Source organism: Leucoraja erinacea, chromosome 36, assembly GCF_028641065.1.
Source record: "Leucoraja erinacea ecotype New England chromosome 36, Leri_hhj_1, whole genome shotgun sequence".
Classification (NCBI taxonomy): domain Eukaryota; kingdom Metazoa; phylum Chordata; class Chondrichthyes; order Rajiformes; family Rajidae; genus Leucoraja; species Leucoraja erinaceus.
The window spans coordinates 1,485,971-1,509,913 of NC_073412.1; the positions used below are offsets into that span (position 1 = coordinate 1,485,971).

A 23,943-nucleotide genomic window follows, 5' to 3' on the forward strand; every position below is an offset into this window, starting at 1 on the left:
ACTTATGGTTCCTGATCCCCCTACTCTGAGTAAAAGACTGCATTCATCCCCATCAATTTCCCCTCGTGATTTTACACACTGTAAAATCACCCTTCAGCCTCCTGTGCTCCAAGGAATAAAGTCCTAGCCTGCCCAGTCTCTGGCCCCTCGAGTCCTGGCAACACCCTTGTAAATCTTCTCCGAGCTCTCTCCAGCAGAATGTATTGATGGCTGCTGTATAATGTTGCTTCATCTGTTCCCATGTTAGGGGCGATCGTACAACTTCAACTGACGAGACACCAGAACTTTGGATTCAGAGGGAAAAGCTGACATGGATTTTGAAGAATACACAAGAGGAATATTGACCGGAGTACGTTTCTAATAACCCAACCAAACCAATGCATGTGTAACCTAATGGACCAAGGTATCATCATGCTAACTCTTTCAAATCAAATCTATAAAGTGGTAGTTACCAGGTTTTCCTTTATAATGAAAAATATACATATTGTCATGTTGTATGGATGTTGTGTGTCCAGAATTTGTTTTTGATGGGAGGTTTGTGTTAAATTTATATATGTTTGTAAAGTATTTTCACTGGCTAGTATATTACACATGTTGGCCCAAATCAGCTTCCTGCCAAATTGTTGATAGTCCCGTGGCGTGTGAAAGCTCACTGGCTTGCAGGCATCTCCAAAGCTATGCCCTGGACAAACATTGACCTGCACTGAATGAATGGAATTTTATTTGAGTGCAAGTGTACACTGGCATCTGCTGTTTTATTTACTGGAAGGCTAAGTGAAACAAGCATGAAGATAAACAGGGTAGCGAGCATCGAGATGAAATGAGAATCAGGAGTTTGTGCACTTCAGTGAGTGGTGGTGGGATTTATTGCTTACGTCCTTGGCAAAGAGCCAAAACGCATACTGTGACCGGCAGTAAGTCTGCCCACCACCAAATTTACCGTCACCAGTTTTGCTGGGGGTTTGCTAGGTGTTGCCCCAGTACTGGTTAGTTTTCAGGTAACACAGAAGCTAAAGGGCAACTTGAGATCAGAAACACAACCGAGCTTTTCTCAGATGTGTACAGGTGGATTAAAGTTGTACGTAGCCCTGGCTTGCAACCTCATTGTCTTGGTGCTAAAGATAGACAAAAAATAACTCAGCGGGACAAGCAGCATCTCTGGAGAGAAGGAATGGATCGAAACCCTTCTTCAGACTGCTGTTGCTTCTTGCTGGGAGGCTCGATGGTGGACATCTCAGCATACAGGATGGAAGCCACATCAATGTCAATGTCGTTAATCAGAGGCAGATCTAGGCAGATCTTGAGCTCTGATGCTGGGTACTTGTTTTAATGAGAATCTTCTCTACATGGGACATACTGTAGAGTGTAGACCACTGTTTACGTAGCTTTACAAAACACATCTTCACCTTGATCCTCAAAACTGCCCGTCAGCTCCTGTGTGTAGGGAGAAACATTATTTATAAGGATACACTGTCCCGCTGTAACATTGTGTGAGCCAGTGGCAACGATGGCAAGAACAGGACGCTGGGATGCAATTGTAGAATGCGATCGCATTCTTGTGCTATGATCCACTGCAGGGGACACTGTCCATTCATGCAGCGAAGAGTTTGAACCATTGTGTGTCAGAGTCCACGTGCCGGTCACCTCCACAACAGGACCTCAAGGCTCAGATAACCAAGGTGGACATGCCAATGATACGAGGCACATACACCATTAACCTGCAGCTTGTTAGAGGTTATGAGGAGACCTTATGACTTTTTAATAAAAATCGTTCGCGGTTTAGCGATGAATATTTAGTTTACATTATAGATTGTAGACATGTAAGGATTTAATTTATGTTTTATAATTTTGCATCTTTTCACTACATTCCACTAACTGTATCGGACAACGCAGCTCAAACTAAGGCATGTTGCCAATGGAAGCATAAAGCAAATCGCCCTTGCCTTGTTTGCGATGCTGATTTTATTGAATCTCACTGTTAAAGCCAGAAGGATTCCAGACTGTTTTGATTTGTAAACCGTGTGTTCGGGGCTGGATCAGGGCTCTCAGCCTGCGTGCAAGAGTGCGTGATTTGTAGCCACTACATTACATAAGCTGTTCACCTCTGGTTGCAAATGTATACTGATCCCTGGCGTTTAGGGAGCTTGAAGTTAGTTTTGTAACCAGAAGACTTCTTGAAAAATAAAAATCATCTCAAAACCTGCACTTTACGTGTTAAATCCTCCTGTAGCCGGAACCAATTCTCAGGAATAGATCGATGACAGGAGTGGCTAATATTATTCCTGTCGGGCAAGTCAACTTCACTTGATAACACACAAAACAGCCTTGGGTCCGATCCCTAAAGAATCCCACTGGAACTATTGCCCAGAGGTAGCTATAGTTAAAATTCAACCTCTCCTTTATCAGAGCTGTCAGCTACATGACAACATATTTACCATGACATTAATTGGCCCAAACCTCACGGGGGAAGAATGTGAATACAACATTCTGGCAACTTCACGCTACTCAAACAGTGGTGGAAATTCCCCTGTGTGTGCTTAGACAATATTTATACCCCCTCTCAGGCTTGTGTTATCTGATCGTGGCCAGGGCAACTGCTGCTCACTATTTCATGGCTTCCCAATTGCTTTGAAGTTTCCTGAAGGGGAAGTAAAGCCACTAAAATAACATGACCTTTTTCACGAAGGCAGTCCCAGTGTACATCACCACTCCTATTGTTTCTAAGTACAGAATGTAAGAACAAGGAACTGTAGACGCTGGTTTACCCAAGAGGAAACAAAGTGCTGAGTAACTCAGCGGGTCAGGCAGCATCTATGGAGGACATGGATAGGTGATGTTTTGGGTCGGGTCCCTTGTTGGAATGTCACCTATCCATGTTCTAGGGTCCATACAAGGTGGAAACAGGCCATTCGGCCCAACTTGCCCACGCCGACCAACATGCCCCATCTACACTTCTCCAGAGATGCTGCCTGGCCCGCTGAGTTACTCCAGTTCTTTGGTTCCTGTAACTACATTGGGAATATAGCGTCGTAAGCTACCTTACCTTGCAGGGATGCTACATTTTAATCAATTTTAAGGGATTATTTATTGACTATTCTTACTGTTAAGCACTGAAATAACTTAATTGTGCCAAGTTTTCTTTACAAAAATGCTCGTGCAATGGATGGAGCATGTTGATGGTTGCAACAAACATAATGCAAAGATATATTTTACTGACCTTGTATTCTTTGTTGTTGCAAATGTATTATAATATTAAATAAATATTTCTTACAAATCAGAACAATTCTTTGGTTCTTATTTTTGCGTCATTTAAACAAACGAGATCAAGTTATGTAATACAGGTGCACAACCTTTTATCCGAAGATCCAAATAACGAAAACCTCCGAATAGCGGACATTTTTTCAGTCCTTGAATAAAGGTCCTTGAAAACGTTCACCGAGGGCGGCCCGCAGAGGTGACAGCGGAACCTCCGGTCGATCCTCGAAGAAAGGGGAACTAAATCCCCATTCATAAAAGAGAAGGTGAGGGTATATTGCGTGGGAGGGTTAATAATTGACAATATGCTGCTGCCTGCCTGCTGAGTTATAAAGTTCCCACGGTAGACTCACGATACACAGTGTATCGTGAGTCTTGCGTGGGAACGTTTTAACTCAGCGGGCAGGCAGCAGTAGATTGTCGCTCCCTTCAGTTTCACCCCACCTACACCCCTCTGCTTCCCGGCCATGTGTGTGACCCCTTCCCTCCCCTCTCCAGCTCCCCGCTCATTGCACCGGCGCGAGGGCTTTGCACTGTCTTCACGTTGGAGCCAGTGCCAATCACCGGAGACGTCAGGACCAACGGGACACCGGCCCCCAGGCCCACTGCAAGCACGGAGATCCCAGAGACCCACAGCCAGCAGCAGCCCAGCCCCGTTCCAATTCCAGAGGAACACGCTCTCCGCTGTCCCCGTAGGGACAGAAGCTGATGGCTCGGGCTGTGACGTCTCCGGCCACCCCCCTGTACAGGAGCTGAGACTGGGAACTGTGGGGTTGTTTGCAGTTGCAGAGGGAGGGGGCAAGGGCGGTACAGTTCCCAGTCTCAGCTCCATTCCAGGGGGGTGACCGGAGACGTCAGGACCAACGGGACACCGACTGCAAGCACGGAGATCCCAGAGACTCACAGCCAGCAGCAACTCTAGCCCAGCCCCGCTCCAACTCCAGAGGAACCCGGGTTGCGGATGAGGGGGCGCAGCTCGGGCTGTGGGCGAACTGCCACTTGTCGCCGTAGCGGCCCATCGGGGAGCGAATTCCTCTGGAGTTGGAGGGACAGGGAGACACAGCGGCTTTTGAGAATGGTGGGCAATCACTTCCAAAGTTCTGCCCACACACTCAGTACACCTCTCCTACACTTGTCTCCCGCACTAAGATCATCTCGCAGAGAATGATCCCAGCCTAACCCTCCCTATTCTCTCCTATTCTGCAAGAAAAAACTACATTGAAGACTCAAACTCGCGATCGAGTAACTGCCGGGATCGAGGCGCAAACTCGCGACCTTGCGGATACGAGCCGAGCACTCTACCACTGAGCCGGCCGTTAAAATCTACGCTAAAAATCTTCCATTCCGAAAGCCGAAAAATTCTGAATTACGAAAAGTGTCCGGTCCCAAGGCTTTTGGATAAAGGTTGTGCACCTGTATTGGTAGCCCTTGCTTTCCCTCTCTCTCTCTCCATACATCCCCTTCTCCGACCAGTCTGACTGTCTCCTTGATTATGTTTTATCTCTGTATGCCTCGTTGTCACCTTCCCCAAGCTAACAACGATCTATTCTACATATTTCCCTTTGATGTCTCGTTTTCACACCTTTCCCTTCCATATCTCTGTCCCTCCCTCTCCTCTGACTCTCAGTCTGATGAAGGGTCTCGACCCAAAACATCACCCACTCCTTCTATCCAGAGATGCTGCCTGAAATGTTGAGTCACTCCAGTGTTTTGTGTCTTCCCAGAGCCAGCCCAGTTGTTGACCTTGGCCATTATAATTCAGCCAAAACCCAACTCGTTTATGTGCGTGTGGCTTTGTCTCTGAAGCTCAGATGTTAGCCAGCCAACATCAACACTTGGTTTGGGTTGGGCCTTGAGGAGGGAGGTCAGGCTAACATCCCAGTTCTATACAAAGCCCTACCTTTCATGTTTTGGCTCCACAGGCTGATTCTCTCATGAATCACAGATCTCCCTTCAGCTTTAGACACCACCTGGGTTCAAACAAAGGGTGGTTTTGATACTAGACAGAAACTTAACAAAACCAGGGTCATTGATGCTACCTGATCAGGTCAAGTCAGAGGCAAGATGTCCACTGAACAATGATCAGGCTATGACACCCCAAAGACTTTCCACTTTCTGCAAGGCAGGAGAGTGATGGAGGACTCTCATTTGACCATGAGCCCATGATATAGGAGCACATTAGGCCATTTGGCCCATCGAATCTACTCCACCATCCGATCATGGCTGATCTATCTCTCTGCCTTCTCCCTGTAAATTTTGACACCCTTACTAATCTAGAACAATAGACAATAGGTGCGGGAGTAGGCCATTCAGCCCTTCGAGCCAGCACCGCCATTCAATGTGATCATGGCTGATCATCCACAATCAGAACCCCGTTCCTGCCTTCTCCCCACACCCCTTGATTCCACTATCCCGAAGAGCTCTAACTAACTCACCAAACACCCTACAATAGATGCTGCACCCAGCCTGAATATTTAAACCTCGTTGAAAGGAATGCAAGAGATCTCCATCTGTACACACCCTGGAAGATTAATGGACCCCGTGTGGCAGCGCCTGATAGCATGATATACCTGATTAGCACGATATTCGAATTATTCAGCATGCAGAAAGGCATTTAACACTTGGGTCAATTTGGTGTTGTCTGCGATTCCCCCTAATGGATAAACCAGACCAATTCATAATGAGTTGGCCTGCATTTCTCGTCTTTTTGGAATCATATGGTGCAACACAATTGTAAAAAATAACTTTCAGGACTGGACGAGGGTTGGTCAAGATTATAAACAATGATCTCCTTACTTTAATTTTTAATTTTTATTTTTTTTATTTTAATTTTCTCAGCTTTCTTCACTCATTGGTCATTTTTCTTTTTCTTCAGACACTATATATTTCACGTCTTTCCATCCTTTACTATCTAACTTATTTTTCTTATTCTAACCTTTCTTTAATATAACAACAACAACAACAAATAGAAGCTGTACATAAGATGTATTATGAAGATATATATTAGGCAGTGTTTAAGAAGGAACTGCAGATGCTGGAAAATCGAAGGTAGACAAAAATGCTGGAGGAACTCAGCGGGTGCAGCAGCATCGATGGAGCGAAGGAAAATAGGCAACGTTTCGGGCCGAAACCCTTCCGGGTTTCGGCCCGAAACGTTGCCTATTTCCTTCAGGGTTTCGACCCGAAACGTTGCCTATTTCCTTCAGGGTTTCGACTCGAAACGTTGCCTATTTCCTTCAGGGTTTCGACCCGAAACGTTGCCTATTTCCTTCAGGGTTTCCACCCGAAACATTGCCTATTTCCTTCGCTCCATAGATGCTGCTGCACCCGCTGAGTTTCTCCAGCTTTTTTGTGTACCTTATATATTAGGCACTTTGGTGCCATATGATTGTACTTACTTCTAATAAAATAAAATAATTTAAAAAAAAAAACAAATTTGGTGTTGTCAGTGTAAGGGTGACAATGGGGCGATATCGAGGGTCCAACAACTGTGGACACACTGACCCAGACAATGCAACACCTACTGCAATGCCCATTGCTGGATAATCCATGTACTATTGCAGACCTTGCACTTAACACTCCACTAGCGCAACAATGTGTACAGCAGTGGCGAGCCACTATATAGCACAAGGACATGGAAGAACAAGAAGTGCAAATATCTCATTTGGAATAAACATAGAAACATAGAAATTAGGTGCAGGAGTAGAGGCCATTCGGCCCTTCGAGCCTGCACCGCCATTCAATATGATCATGGCTGATCATCCAACTCAGTATCCCGTACCTGCCTTCTCTCCATACCCCCTGATCCCCTTAGCCACAAGGGCCACATCTAACTCCCTCTTAAATATAGCCAATGAACTGTGGCCTCAACTACCCTCTGCGGCAGAGAGTTCCAGAGATTCACCACTCTCTGTGTGAAAAAAGTTCTTCTCATCTCGGTTTTAAAGGATTTCCCCCTTATCCTTAAGCTGTGACCCCTTGTCCTGGACTTCCCCAACATCGGGAGCAATCTTCCTGCATCTAGCCTGTCCAACCCCTTAAGAATTTTGTAAGTTTCTATAAGATCCCCTCTCAATCCCCTAAATTCTAGAGAGTATAAACCAAGTCTATCCAGTCTTTCTTCATAAGACAGTCCTGCCATCCCAGGAATCAGTCTGGTGAACCCTACCATGTTATTTATTTAAGAAGGAACTGCAGATGCTGGAAGAATCAAAGGTAGACAAAAATGCTGGAGAAACTCAGCGGGTGAGGCAGCATCTATGGACCCAAGGGAATAGGCAACGTTTCGGGACGAAACCCTTCTTCAGAGTATTATGTTCATTTCATGGGCACCGTCTTACAGGAAAGATGTTGTCAAGCTGGAAAGGGTACAGAGAAGATTTACGAGGATGTTGCCAGGACTAGAGGGTCTGAGCTCTCGGCAGAGGTTGAGTAGGCTGGGACTCTATTCCTTGGAGCGCAGGAGCATGAGGGGTGATCTTATAGAGGTGTACAAAATCATGAGAGGAATAGATTGGGTAGATGCACAGTGGGTAAGAGGGAACTGCAGATGCTGGTTTAAACCAAAGATTGACACAACTCAGCGGGACAAGCAGCATCTATGGAGCGAAGGAAATAGGCAACGTTTTGGGCCGAGACCCTTCTTCAGACTGGTGATGCACAGAGTCTGGTGATTGCCCATAGTAGGTGAATCGAGAACCAGAGGACATAGGTTCAAGATGATTGGGAAAAGATTTAATAGGAATCCGAGTGGTGATGTTTTCACACAAAGGGTGGTGGGTGTATGGAACAAGCTGCTAGAGGAGGTAGGTGAGGCTGGGACTATCCAAACATTTAAGGAACAGTTGGACAGGTACATGGATAGGACAGGTTTGGAGGGATATGGACCAAATGCTGGTATGTGGGACTAGTGTAGCTGGGACATGTTGGCCGGTGTGGATAAGTCCAAAAGTCAGAAGTGGTTAATTGTCATATCTGCCAACGCCGGAAGATACATTCTTAAAGCAGCATAAAAAATGCATAAACACAATACACATAGATAATATATCATGAAAAAAAAATCAATATATCAATAATCCCAACAGCAGTACAAAAATAGCCCAAAGTCCTTAGATCAACCTCAGCTGCCAATAGTTCACAGTTGAAGTTAGTACAGTGTACATTCAGATTCAGATTCAGATTCAATGTTAATTGTCACTAGACCAAGTGCAGACCCGTTGGGTCTGTTTCCCCAACAGCGTTGCGGGGGGGGGGGGGGGGGGGGGGGGGGGGGGGGGTGAGAAGAAGGGGAGGGAGGGGGAGGAGGAGGAGGAGGGGAAACGGGACAGATTTGGGAGGGAAAGGGAGAGCGGGGTAGGGGGTGAGAGAAGGGGATGGGGAGAGAGATGTGGGGGAGGCGGGATGTGGAGGGAGGGGAGGAGGGAGAGAGTGGGAGAGGGGTGGGGGGAGAGAGGGGATTATAAAATTATAAAATAGAGGGGATATTAAATTATAAAAACGAACCTCCCTCCACCACCTTCACTGGAAGCTCATTCCACACAGCCACCACTCTCTGAGTAAAGAAGTTCCCCCTCATGTTACACCTAAACTTCTGTCCCTTAATTCTCATGTCATGTCCCCTTGTTTGAATCTTCCCTACTCTCAGTGGGAAAAGCTTATCCACGTCAACTATGTCTATCCCTCTCATCATTTTAAAGACTTCTATCAAGTCCCCCCTTAACCTTCTGCGCTCCAGAGAATAAAGCCCTAACTTATTCAACCTATCTCTGTAACTTAGTTGCTGAAACCCAGGCAACATTCTAGTAAATCTCCTCTGTACTCTGTCTATTTTGTTGACATCCTTCCTATAATTAGGCGACCAAAATTGTACACCATACTCCAGAATTGGCCTCACCAATGCCTTGTACAATTTTAACATTACATCCCAACTTCTATACTCAATGCTCTGATTTATAAAGGCCAGCACACCAAAAGCTTTCTTTACCACCCTATCTACATGAGATTCCACTTTCAGGGAACTGTGCACAGTTATTCCCAGATCCCTCTGTTCACCTACATTCTTCAATTTCCTACCATTTACCATGTAAGAGGAGAGAAGTGGGAGAGTGGGGAGGTAGGGGTAGAGAGACTGGTGGAAGAGGGACAGAGTGGTAGGGGAAGGGGGTGGGGTAGAGAGGGAAGGGGGTGGGGAGAGAGAGAGGGACACATAGAAACATAGAAATTAAGTGCAGGAGTAGGCCATTCGGCCCTTCGAGCCTGCACCGCCATTCAATATGATCACGGCTGATCATCCAACTCAGTATCCTGTACCTGCCTTCTCTCCATACCCCCTGATCCCTTAGCCACAAGGGCCACATCTAACTCCCTCTTAAATATAGCCAATGAACTGTGTGGCCTCCACTACCTTCTGTGGCAGAGAATTCCAGAGATTCACAACTCTCTCTCTGTGTGAAAAAAGTTCTTCTCATGTCAGAATGACAGTTGGTGAAGAATTTGAATAATCGCTGAGCGTTCTCTATGGCAACAATGTATTTGAACATTATGACATCACACGATGGAACGTTCACCAGGGGCTGCTTGTGTGGGTGAGAATCCAGTTTATTTTTGAAATATTGAGGTGGTGGGGGGGGGGGGGGGGGGGGGGGGGGGGGGGTGTAGGATTTGATTTAAAAAATGTACTTAAACACGACGAAATGTAATGAGGAGCGGATACTTAGAAAGAAAAGCGAAATCTCTACCGAAATGGAAAAGACGTCGGCGATTCTGCGTCCGGTTTCTATATTTAAGAGGGAGTTAGATGTGGCCCTTGTGGCTAAGGGGATCAGGGGGTATGGAGAGAAGGCAGGTATGGGATACTGAGTTGGATGATCAGCCATGATCATATTGAATGGCGAATGGTGCAGGCTCGAAGGGCCGAATGGCCTACTCCTGCACCTAATTTCTATGTTTCTATGATCTCCTTACTTTAATTTTAATTTTTATTTTTTTAATTTTATTTTTCTCAGCTTTCTTCACTCATTGGTCATTTTTCCTTTTCTTCAGACACTATATATCTCACGTCTTTCCATCCGTTACTATCTAACTTCTTTTTCTTATTCTAACCTTTCTTTAATATAACAACAACAACAAATAGAAGCTGTACATAAAATGTATTATGAAGATATATATTAGGCAGTGTTTAAGAAGGAACTGCAGATGCTGGAAAATCGAAGGTAGACAAAAATGCTGGAGGAACTCAGCGGGTGCAGCAGCATCGATGGAGTGAAGGAAATAGGTAACGTTTTGGGCCGAAACCCTTCCGGGTTTCGGCCCGAAACGTTGCCTATTTCCTTCAGGGTTAAGACCTGAAATGTTGCCTATTTCCTTCAGGGTTTCGACCCAAAACGTTGCCTATTTCCTTCAGGGTTTCGACCCGAAATGTTGCCTATTTCCTTCAGGGTTTCGACCCGAAACGTTGCCTATTTCCTTCAGGGTTTCCACCCGAAACGTTGCCTATTTCCTTCGCTCCATAGATGCTGCTGCACCCGCTGAGTTTCTCCAGCTTTTTTGTGTACCTTATATATTAGGCACTTTGGTACCATATGATTGTACTTACTTCTAATAAAATAAAATAATTAAAAAAAATAAACAAATTTGGTGTTGTCAGTGTAAGGGTGACAATGGGGCGATATCGAGGGTCCAACAACTGTGACACACTGACCCAGACAATACAACACCTACTGCAATGCCCATTGCTGGATAATCCATGTACTATTGCAGACCTTGCACTTAACACTCCACTAGCGCAACAATGTGTACAGCAGTGGCGAGCCACTATATAGCACAAGGACATGGAAGAACAAGTAGTGCAAATATCTCATTTGGAATAAACATAGAAACATAGAAATTAGGTGCAGGAGTAGGCCATTCGGCCCTTCGAGCCTGCACCGCCATTCAATATGATCATGGCTGATCATCCAACTCAGTATCCTGTACCTGCCTTCTCTTCATACCCCCTAATCCCCTTAGCCACAAGGGCCACATCTAACTCCCTCTTAAATATAGCCAATGAACTGTGGCCTCAACTACCCTCTGCGGCAGAGAGTTCCAGAGATTCACCACTCTCTGTGTGAAAAACGTTCTTCTCATCTCGGTTTAAAAGGATTTCCCCCTGATCCTTAAGCTGTGACCCCTTGTCCTGGACTTCCCCAACATCGGGAGCAATCTTCCTGCATCTAGCCTGTCCAACCCCTTAAGAATTTTGTAAGTTTCTATAAGATCCCCTCTCAATCTCCTAAATTCTAGAGAGTATAAACCAAGTCTATCCAGTCTTTCTTCATAAGACAGTCCTGACATCCCAGGAATCAGTCTGGTGAACCCTACCATGTTTTTTATTTAAGAAGGAACTGCAGATGCTGGAACAATCAAAGGTAGACAAAAATGCTGGAGAAACTCAGCGGGTACAGCAGCATCTATGGACCCAAGGGAATAGGCAACGTTTCGGGACAAAACCCTTCTTCAGAGTATTATGTTCATTTCATGGGCACCGTCTTACAGGAAAGATGTTGTCAAGCTGGAAAGGGTACAGAGAAGATTTACGAGGATGTTGCCAGGACTAGAGGGTCTGAGCTCTAGGCAGAGGTTGAGTAGGCTGGGATTCTATTCCTTGGAGCGCAGGAGCATGAGGGGTGATCTTATAGAGGTGTACAAAATCATGAGAATAATAGATTGGGTAGATGCACAGTGGGTAAGAGGGAACTGCAGATGCTGGTTTAAACCGAAGATTGACACAAAAAGCTGGAGTAACTCAACGGGACAGGCAGCATCTATGGAGCGAAGGAAATAGGCAACGTTTTGGGCCGAGACCCTTCTTCAGACTGGTGATGCACAGAGTCTCTTGCCCAGAGTAGGTGAATCGAGAACCAGAGGACATAGGTTCAAGATGATTGGGAAAAGATTTAATAGGAATCCGAGGGGTGACTTTTTCCACACAAAGGGTGGTGGGTGTATGGAACAAGCTGCTAGAGGAGGTAGGTGAGGCTGGGACTATCCAAACATTTAAGGAACAGTTGGACAGGTACATGGATAGGACAGGTTTGGAGGGATATGGACCAAATGCTGGCATGTGGGACTAGTGTAGCTGGGACATGTTGGCCGGTGTGGATAAGTCCAAAAGTCAGAAGTGGTTAATTGTCATATCTGCCAACGCCGGAAGATACATTCTTAAAGCAGCATAAAAAATGCATGAACACAATACACATAGATAATATATCATGAAAAAAAAATCAATATATCAATAATCCCAACAGCAGTACAAAAATAGCCCAAAGTCCTTAGATCAACCTCAGCTGCCAATAGTTCACAGTTGAAGTTAGTACAGTGTAGATTCAGATTCAGATTCAGATTCAGATTCAATTTTAATTGTCACTAGACCAAGTGCAGACCCGTTGGGTCTGTTTCCCCAACAGCGTTTGCGGGGGGGGGGGGGGGGGGGGGGGGGGGGGGGGAGAGAGAGGGGAGGGGAGGGGGGAGAGGAGGAGGAGGAAACGGGACAGATTTGGGAGGGAAAGGAGAGCCGGGTAGGGGGTGAGAGAGGGGGATGGGGAGAGAGATGTGGGGGAGACGGGATGTGGAGGGAGGGGAGGAGGGAGAGAGTGGGAGAGGGGTGGGGGAGAGAGGGGATTATAAAATTATAAAATAGAGGGGATATTAAATTATAAAAACGAACCTCCCTCCACCACCTTCACTGGAAGCTCATTCCACACAGCCACCACTCTCTGAGTAAAGTTCCCCCTCATGTTACCCCTAAACTTCTGTCCCTTAATTCTCAAGTCATGTCCCCTTGTTTGAATCTTCCCTACTCTCAGTGGGAAAAGCTTATCCACGTCAACTATGTCTACCCCACTCATCATTTTAAAGACCTCTATCAAGTCCCCCCTTAACCTTCTGCGCTCCAAAGAATAAAGCCCTAACTTGTTCAACCTTTCTCTGTAACTTAGTTGCTGAAACCCAGGCAACATTCTAGTAAATCTCCTCTGTACTCTCTCTATTTTGTTGACATCCTTCCTATAATTAGGCGACCAAATTGTACACCATACTCCAGAATTGGCCTCACCAATGCCTTGTACAATTTTAACATTACATCCCAACTTCTATACTCAATGCTCTGATTTATAAAGGCCAGCACACCAAAAGCTTTCTTTACCACCCTATCTACATGAGATTCCACTTTCAGGGAACTGTGCACAGTTATTCCCAGATCCCTCTGTTCACCTACATTCTTCAATTCCCTACCATTTACCATGTAATTCCCTACCATTTACCATGTAAGAGGAGAGAAGTGGGAGAGTGGGGAGGTAGGGGTAGAGAGACTGGTGGAAGAGGGACAGAGTGGTAGGGGAAGGGGGTGGGGTAGAGAGGGAAGGGGGTGGGGGAGAGAGAGATGGGTGGCAGAGAGAGAGGGACACATAGAAACATAGAAAATAAGTGCAGGAGTAGAGGCCATTCGGCCCTTCGAGCCTGCACCATTCACCATTCAATATGATCACGGCTGATCATCCAACTCAGTATCCCGTACCTGCCTTCTCTCCATACCCCCTGATCCCTTTAGCCACAAGGGCCACATCTAACTCCCTCTTAAATATAGCCAATGAACTGTGTGGCCTCAACTACCTTCTGTGGCAGAGAATTCCACAGATTCACCACTCTCTGTGTAAAAAATGTTTTTCTCATGTCAGAAATGACAGTTGGTGAAGAATTTGAATAATCGCTGAGCGTTCTCTATGGCAACAATGTATTGGGCATTGTGACATCACACGATGGGGCTGGGGCTGCTGAGAATCCAGTTTCTTTTTGAAATATTGAGGTGGTGGGGGGGGGGGGAAAGTAGGATTTGATTAAAAAAAAGTACTTAAACACGACGAAATGTAATGAGGAGCGGATACTTAGAAAGAAAAGCGAAATCTCTACCGAAATGGAAAAGACGTCGGCGATTCTGCGTCCGGTTTCGGAGTTGCGGAGCGTCAAAGGAAGAAACGCGGCCGGAAAGCCGTACATGCAAATGGATCCATTCCGATTGGACGTCCGCGAGCATCGGGCATTGTGACATCGCACGGCGGGAAGGAATCGAAAGGCAGGAAGGGATCCGTACTGCAGGCAGGCGGACGGATTTGAGTTTTATATAATAGATAGATTGTCAGTGTACAGTACAGAGACAACAAAATGCATTTAGCATCTCCATTGAAGAGCGACATAGCAAACGATTTGAATAAATAATAATAAGTGTCCGGGGGGGGGGTGGTGATTGGCAGTCACCGAGGTACATTGTTGAGTAGAGTGACAGCCGCCGGGAAGAAGCTGTTCCTCGACCTGCTGGTTCGGCAACGGAGAGACCTGTAGCGCCTCCCGGATGGTAGGAGGAGGAGGGTAAACAGTCCATGGTTGGGGTGAGAGCAGTCCTTGGCGATGCTGAGCGCCCTCCGCAGACAGCACTTGCTTTGGACAGACTCAATGGAGGGGAGCGAGGAACCGGTGATGCGTTGGGCAATTTTCACCACCCTCTGCAATGCCTTCCGGTCGGAGACAGATGCTTGTAAGAATAAGGGGTCGGCCATTTAGGACTGAGATGAGGAAAAACTTTTTCACCCAGAGAGTTGTGAATCTGTGGAATTCTCTGCCACAGAAGGCAGTGGAGGCCGATTCACTGGATGTTTTCAAGAGAGAGTTAGATTTAGCTCTTAGGGCTAACGGAATCAAGGGATATGGGGAAAAATCCACAACGGGCTACTGATTTTGGATGGTCAGCCATGATCATATTGAATGGCGTTGCTGGCTCGAACATCGGGAACATTTTTCCTGCATCTAGCCTGCCCAATCCCTTAAGAATTTTACATGTTTCTATAAGATCCTCGAACACTAACAATGTCTAACATTCTGTAATCTCCTTTGTTCCTGAGAGTTTCAGTTGCTGAACCAGTCAATATGCTCCCAATCGTACACCTGTCTGAAGAAGGGTCCCGACCAGAAACGCTGTCTGGCCCGCTGAGTTCCTCCAGCACTTTGTGTTTTTCTCCAGTTTCCAGCATCTGCAGTTTGTTGTGTCTACCTGAGCCTCTGTGGGCCGAGCAGGTGTGAGTGATCGGGAGATAATGACAAATCAATCTCGAGTTGCCATGGTAAATATTAATGTGTGGATTGTTGTGAATTTGTATTCATGAGGCATGAAGAAAAGCAAGTCGTCAAACATTTAAATCATTGCATGTAATATGGCCACCCTGTGTTGTTATAACTTTGAGAAAGATTGTTGGTTGGTGATTAAATAAGGATCTGGTCTGAAGAAGGGTCTTAACCCAAATCGTCACCCATTCCTTCTCTCCAGAGACGTTGCCTGTCCCGCTGAGTTACTCCAGTGTTTAGTGTCTATCTTCGGTTTAAACCCGCATCTGCCAGTTCTTTCCTACACGTATCGTATTTCATTTTTTTTTCAATTGACAAATCTGCCCAAACCTGTTTGAGGCTTTGATTGGGGACATAAAATTAAATGAAATTGAGTTTTAGTTGAGAGGTACTGGTCCCTCAGCTAGTCCACCATTGATCACCGATTCACACTAAACAGTTGTAGAGTCCTACGGTGTGGAAATAGGCCCTTCGGCCCAACTAGCCTCTGCTGACCAAGATCTACACTAGTCCCATCTGTCAGCATTTGGCCCATATCTCTCTAAATCCATGTACCTGTCTAAATGTTTCTTAAACATTGGGATAGTCCCAGCCTCAACTACCTCCTCTGGCAGCTCGTTCCATACACCCACCACCCTCTGAGTGAAAAAGTTACCCCCTCAGATTGCCATTAAATCTTTCTCCCCTCACCTTAAACCCCCTAATCTGGTTCTCAATTCCCCTACTCTGGACAAAAGACTTGTTTACCCAATCTATTCCTCTCATGATTTTGTCCACCTCTATAAGATCCTCATCCTCATCCACCTGAGCTCCAAGGAATAAAGTCCTAGTCTGCTCAACCTCTCCTTATAGCTCAGTTCCTTGATTCCTGGCAACATCCTAGACAATCTTCTCTGAACCCTTTCAAGCTTGACAATGTCTTTCCTATAACATGGAGACCAAAACTAAACACATTCTTCTAAACATGGCCCCAACAAAATCTTGTATAATGTTAACCTGAACTCCCAACTTCTATACTCAATATGATGAAGGCCAATGTCCCAAAATCCTTCTTGACCAGCCTATCCAACTGTGTTGCAACTTTCAAGGAGCTATGCACCTACACTCCTAGATCTATGCTATTCCACATTCTCAGCCACTCCCTACACACTAGGGGGCATTTTGCAGAGGGCCAATTAGCCTACAAACCCGCAAGTCTTTGGGATGTGGGAGGAAACCGGAACAACCGGGAAAACCCCCACGCTGTTACAGGGAGAACGTGGAAATTCCACACAGACAGCATCCTAGGTCAGGATCGAACCTGGGTCTCTGATGAAATTCTTACTTGCAGCAGCACAACAGGCCTGCAAACACCATACTCATGGATAACAGATAATAATTGAAAAGATATTCAATAAACTAATACTAGCCCATACTAATACCAAAAAGCCCAACGTGCTAATATGATACATAGCTTGTAGTTTAGCTAGTGTTGTAGAAACATAGAAAATAGGTGCAGGAGTAGGGCATTCGGCCCTTTGAGCCTGCACTGCCATTCAATATGATCATGGCTGATCATCCAACTCAGTATCCTGTACCTGCCTTCTCTCCGTATCCCCTGATCCCTTTAGCCACAAGGGCCACATCTAACTCCCTCTTAAATATAGCCCATGAATTGGCCTCAACTACTTTCTGTGGCAGAGAATTCCAGAGATTCACCACTCTCTGTGTGAAAAAAAATGTTCTCATCTCAGTCCTAAAAGACTTCTCCCTTATCCTTAAACTGTGACCCCTTGTTCTGAACTTCCCCAACATCGGGAACAATCTTCCTGCATCTAGCCTGTCCAACCCCTTAAGGATTTTGTAAGCTTCTATAAGATCCCCCCTCAATCTTCTAAATTCTAGCGAGTACAAGCCGAGTCTATCCAGTCTTTCGTCGTATGAAAGTCCTGCCATCCCAGGAATCAGTCTGGTGAACCTTCTCTGTTGTGTGGTGTTCAAGAGCCTGATAGTTGGGAATAAACTGGAGAATTTGTATCAGTTCCTAATACAAATTCAATGTGTATTAATTCTTTTACCACCAAAAACCCCATTATTGTGGAATCTTGTACTGCAACATACTCCTGTCATAAGAATTATTGCAACATACTTAACGTCTGAAGAAGGGTCTCGACACGAAACATCACCTATTTATGTTCTCCAGAGATGTTGCCTAGCCTGCTGAGTTACTCCAATACAATGGTCTTTTGTGTATTAACCAGAAACCGTAGCTCTTTAGTTAAGGCAGATACAAAAAGCTGGAGTAACTCAGTGGGACAGGCAGCATCTCTGGAGAGAAGGAATGGGTGATGTTTCGGGTCGAGACCTTTCTTCAGACTGATGTCAGGGGAGTGGGCAAGACAGAGATAGAATGTAGCTGGAGACAGTAAGACTGGTGGGAGAACTGGGAGGGAGTGAGGAGGAGATGGAGAGGGGAGCAAGGGCTATCTGAAGTTAGAGAAGTCAATGTTCATACCGCTGGGGTGTAAACTACCCAAGCGAAATATGAGGTGCTGTTCCTCCAATTTGCGCTGGGCCTCACTCTGACAGTGGAGGAGGCCCAGGACAGAAAGGTCAGATTGGGAGTGGGAGAGGAAGTAAAGTGTTTGGCAACTAGGAGATCAGGTAGGTTAAGGCAGACTTAGCGGAGGTGACCCGAAACGTCACCCATCCCTTCTCCGCAGAGATGCTGCCTATCCCGCTGAGTTACTCCAGCTTTTTGTATCTATCTTAGATATGGAAAAGCTGGCCATCTATTCTATGCCGTTTTACAATTTTATAGAAACATAGAAAACATAGAAACATAGAAATTAGGTGCAGGAGTAGGCCATTCGGCCCTTCGAGCGTGCACCGCCATTCAATATGATCATGGCTGATCATCCAACTCAGTATCCCGTACCTGCCTTCTCTCCATACCCTCTGATCCCCTTAGCCACAAGGGCCACATCTAACTCCCTCTTAAATATAGCTAATGAACTGGCCTCAACTACCCTCTGTGGCAGAGAGTTCCAGAGATTCACCACTCTCTGTGTGAAAAAAGTTCTTCTCATCTCGGTTTTAAAGGATTTCCCCCTTATCCTTAAGCTGTGACCCCTTGTCCTGGACTTCCCTAACATTTTATAAACCTCTGATGGCCTCCGAGACTCAGGAGAAAACAATCTGAACTTGTCTACCACCTCATTCTTGCCGAGACTCTCCAATCTCAGAATAAACATTACGAGTTTGGGAGGTGCCATTGAAAATATTGTCTTCAACTTTAATGATGTTGGTCTGCATCAGGCCTGAACTTGTCACTGGCGTGAAGCTGCCTGAGTTTGTGGGTGACTTCATTGTGAGTTTGCTTGCTCTATTTTGCCTGACCCTTTCCAGCAGGATACCAAAACACCCGTAGAAAATTTGGAAAGGGTGAGATTTTGCTGAAAGAAGGGATTTCCGATGCTCTCGGCTTTATTTTTGTGAACGTACTAACAGCGGGGATACATATCCTGAGTGAAAGCAATCAGCCCTTGTGCAGAGATGAACTTTGCTGATAAAGCAATGGAGAACATCCAACTATTCCGCAACTAAAAAGCATGCCTGTGCCAACCATACCTCCATGGCCGAGCCCATTCGTTGAAGCATGAAATTATCAACATCAGATATTTGGCAACTAAATGCCTCTGTTGGTTTAAGCTGACTGCAACATTTGGAAGGGTTTCGACAGACTAGTAGGCAGAAGGAACTGCAGATGCTGATTTACAAAGTGCTGGAGTAACTCAACGGTTTCAGGCAGCACACTCGTTAGAATTTAGAAGATTGAGGGGGGGATCTTATAGAAACTTACAAAATTCTTAAGGGGTTGGACAGGCTAGATGCAGGAAGATTGTTCCCGATGTTGGGGAAGTTCAGAACAAGAGGTCACGCACAGTTTAAGGATAAGGGGGAAATCTTTTAGGACCGAGGTGAGGAAAACATTTTTCACACAGAGAGTGGTGAATCTGTGGAACTCTCTGCCACTGAAGGTAATTGAGGCCACACAGTTCATTGGCTATATTTAAGAGGGAGTTAGATGTGGCCCTTGTGGCTAAAGGGATCAGGGGGTATGGGGAGAAGGCAGGTACAGGATACTGAGTTGGATGATCAGCCATGATCATATTGAATGGCGGTACAAGCTCGAAGGGCCTGCACCTATTTTCTATGTTTCTATTTCTGGAAGACATGGATGGGTAACGTTTCCAGACGGAATCTTCTTCAGGTTGGTTACAGTTGGGGGTTGGGGAGAGAAATCTGGAAAAGATGTGGGGGCAGGTCAAAGTCTGGCAAGTGATAGGTGGGTAGACACAAAATGCAGGAGTGCTTCAGACTTTGAAGAAGGGTCTCGACCTGAAACGTGATCCGTTCCCTCTATCCGGAGATGCCGCCCGTCCCGTTGAGTAACTCCAGCATTTTGTGTCTATCTTCGGTGTAAACCAGCACCTACAGTTCCTTCCTACACAAGTGATAGGTAGATAGAGGTGGGGGGTGATTGACAGATGGGTGGAATAGTAAGAACAAGGAAATGTACAGTGTGATCTTGCAAATTTGAGGTTGTTTTTGCCCTAAAGCCAGTTTTAAGTGCAAAGAATGGACACAATAGCATTCAAAGTGTACATTCAAACAGATTATTAATATACGATGCACAGCTATGCGCCTATTTGCCTGTGGGGCTGCAGCATAAAGTATTTTCATTTGTACTTGCAATTGTGCAGGTAACAATTAACTTGAAGCACGTCTTGTGTGAGCTATTTAGCATTGATTTGTTGCCATTTAGTTTAGTGATACAACGTGGAAACAGGCCCTTCGACCCACCGAGTCCGTGCCGACCAGCGATCCCCGCACACTAACACTATCCTACACACACTAGGGACAATTTTCAATTTTACCCAGCCACCGTGCCATATCTCACGACCCATTTCCTTTTGTTCTGCCTCTGTCATTTGGCTGATTCCTGGGATGTCAGGACTTTCATATGAAGAAAGACTGGATACACTCGGCTTGTACTTGCTAGAATTTAGAAGATTGAGGGGGGATCTTATAGAAACTTACAAAATTCTTAAGGGGTTGGACAGACTAGACGCAGGAAGATTGTTCCCGATGTTGGGGAAGTCCAGAACAAGGGGTCACAATTTAAGGATAAGGGGGAAATCTTTTAGGACCGAGATGAGAAAAACATTTTTCACACAGAGAGTGGTGAATCTGTGGAATTCTCTGCCACAGATGGTAGTTGAGGCCACAGTTCATTGGCTATATTTAAGAGGGAGTTAGATGTGGCCCTTGTGGCTAAAGGGATCAGGGGGTATGGAGAGAAGGCAGGGAAGGGATACTGAGTTGGATGATCAGTCATGATCATATTGAATGGCGGTGCAGGCTCAAAGGGCCGATTGGTCTACTATTTCTACATTGTCACACCATGCTCAGGCATTACTGAAGGCCATTCAGCAAATTGAGTTAGGTTTAAGAAATGAGAAATAGATTAAAAACATCTACACGCGCAGGAAGGAACTGCAGATGCTGGTTTACAACAAAGATAGACACAAAATGCTGGAGTAACTCAGCGGGACAGGCTGTATCACTAGAGAGAAGGATAGGTGATGTTTCGGGTCGAGACCTTTCTTCAGACTCAAAATATCGACATTTCGTTTCCATTGACAAGGTAGACATCTCACTGCTTCTTAATTGTCACCTGTGCAATGGAATGTGCAATGAAAATACTTTATGCTGCAGCACCAGAGACAAATATGCACATAGCTGTGCATTGTCTATTAATAATCTGTTGAAGTACACTTTGAATGCTATTGTGTCCATTCTTTGTGCTTAAAACTGGCTTTAGGGCAAAACAACCTCAGATTTTCAAACACACAGTGTAGATCACCGTACACTTCCTTGTCCTTACTGTTCCACCCATCTGCCAATCAACCCCTCCCACCCCCTATCACTTGTGTAGGAAGGAACTGCAAATGCTGGTTTACACCGAAGATAGACACCAAATGCTGGAGTAACTCTGCGGGACAGGCGGCATCTCTGGAGAGAAGGAATGGTGACGTTTCGGGTCAGACTGAAAATAGCGACTTTTAATTTCCATTGACAATGGTAGACAACTCCCCTGCTTCTTAAATGTTGTGGGTTAACGGACTGGAAAGATAGAATAAAAGATTGTGAGATCTCTGGCAGCGTCTCATATTTCTCTTGGGCAGCTTACACCCCAGCGGTATGAACATTGACTTCTCTAACTTCGAGTAACCCTTGCTTCCCCACTCTCTCTCCATCCATCCCCTATCCGGATTCTCCGACCAGTCTGACTGTTTTCCTGATTACATTTTATCTTTGGTTACCTCGTTGTTAACTTCCCCTCAGCTAACAATGATCCACTCTACATTGTCCCTGAACTTTGTCCTCTTTGATGTCTCCTTTTCACACCTTGCCCGTCCATATCTTCCCTGACTCTCAGTTTGAAGAAGGGTCTCGACCGGAAACGTTACCCATTCCTTCTCTCCGGAGATGCTGCCTGTCCCGCTGAGTTACTCCAGCATTTTTGTGTCTATCTTCATGAACAATTGCATTTTTGAAATGAAATTGTGAATGACTGGAATATTTGCAAACCCCGTCAGCCTGAAACTGCGGGGCTAAATCAGATGCTGCACAACATGAATGTTGCCCGACAAGATCAACAACAAAATCTCGTTGCACGAGAATGTCACATGTTGACAGACAACTCTTTTCAACTTGATAAGTGGAGTCAGTGTTCAAGGAACAGTGCAACGGTTGAGAAATCGTGGTGAAGATCTCCAGAAAGATCTACTGGCCATTCGGCCCAGTGATCTATGCTAGCACTCTTGCTCCTCCTTGTCCCATTTATCAACATATGCATTTTTGGAGGGTTTTTCCAAATGCTCTTCAAACTTTTCCGATTCTTCACTCTCTGATCCTCATTGCCCTTTTTATCAACTGGCTGCCGTGGCCAATGCTGTAACTGGTTAAGCAGCAACCATATTAAAGCATGCCTGAAGTCACATCTAGGGCAGAGCAGGCGAAGATGAGAGAACTGGTGGAAGGATAATATTCCAGCTCGTGGAGTGTGATCAGCGGAGTTTCACAGGGAACTGTGTTGTGACCTCTACAGCACCAGCCAACATGTCCCTACTACTATAGTCCCACCTGCCTATCCCTCCACACCTGTCCTATCCATGTACCTGTCTGTCCGTTTCCTAAATGCTGGGATAGTCCCTGCCACAACTACCTCCTCTGGCAGCTCGTTCCATACACCCACCACCCTTTGTGTGAAAAAGTTACCCCTCAGATTCCTATTGAATCTATTCCCCTTCAACATAAACCTATCTCCTCTGGTTCTTGATGACTCTGGGCAAAAGACTCTGCGCATCTACCCGATCTATTCCTCTCATGAATTGGACATAAACGCAGATGGGATGTTTTGTAAGTTTGCAGATGACACAATGATTGCTGGGGTCAGGGGCTGGGGGGAGTGAATATATAGCGGGATATAGATCAGCTACAGTGGGTTTAATCCAAGAAAATGTGAGATGTTGCATTTTGGGAGGTTGAATGTAAAGGGAAAATATACAAGTAATGGCAAGAAGCTTAAAAGCATTGGTGTACAGAAGGATCTTGGGATCCAAGCCCATAACGCTTATGAAATGGCAACCTAAGTAGATGGAATAATGACAAAGGCATACGGTATGGATGTGGAGGCTTTGGAAAGGGTGCAGAGTAGGGTTACCAAAATAATGCCTCGATTGGCAGATATTAGCTACAGGGCGAGGTTGTACACTTGGATTGTTTTCTCTGGAACGCCAAGAAGTTGCGGGGAGGCCTGATACAAGTATATAAAGTTATGAGAGGCAAAGAACAAGGACACTTATTGTCACATACACCAATTAGTGAAATTTGAGTTGCCATTTGCAGCACACCGATAAAAAAGAACACACAACATTAAAGAATTTAACAATAAACATAAAAACATCCCACCACACAATGGTTCCCACTGTGAGGGAAGGCAGCAAAGTCCAGTCCTCTTCCTCTTGTTCTCCCGTGGTCGGGGCCTATTGAGGTCTCCGCAGTCGCGGCAACGTGGCCCGATGTTTCAGGCCCTCTCGCCGGCTGATGGAGCTCCGGAGTCGGGAGAACGCGTTCAGCGGCTTGGAGCGTCTGGAACGGCCGCTTCCTCCCCGGAGATCGCGGCTCCCGAAGACCACAGGCCGCGCTGGTCGGAGCTCAAACACTGGCGGTCTCGGCGAAAGATCCTAGGCTCCGCGGTGTTTAAAATCAGCGCCTCGATGTAGGAATCGGTGGTTTCAGCGCTCCGGAGCTGAGGTTCTGGCCGGTCCCGGCAGGAAACGCCGCTCCAGTCCCATTGGTAGGCCGCGAGGAAGGGGCGAAGATGCAGCTCGGAGGAAAGCAGCGACTCTGACCAGGTGGGGACTGAGAAATACAGTTCACCGGATGCAGGAAGGGCAGCCATATTACACAGCGCTCGTAGACAGT

The 23,943-nt window shown here is 45.8% G+C and overlaps 2 protein-coding genes across 4 annotated transcripts in view; one reads left to right on the forward strand and one right to left on the reverse strand.

Annotated features, from left to right (window-relative positions):
- LOC129713657 (mucin-2-like) overlaps nucleotides 1-3,283 on the forward strand; it is a gene marked incomplete at its 5' end in the record, with an annotated part of 29,530 nt that extends 26,247 nt beyond the window's left edge. The window contains one exon of the mRNA XM_055662884.1: nucleotides 248-3,283. Coding sequence (XP_055518859.1) covers nucleotides 248-271 — 24 coding nt within the window. The remainder of the gene's footprint in view (nucleotides 1-247) is intronic.
- Nucleotides 1-23,943, reverse strand: part of commd4 (COMM domain containing 4) — a 126,333-nt gene that overhangs the window by 94,470 nt on the left and 7,920 nt on the right. The window lies entirely within an intron of this gene.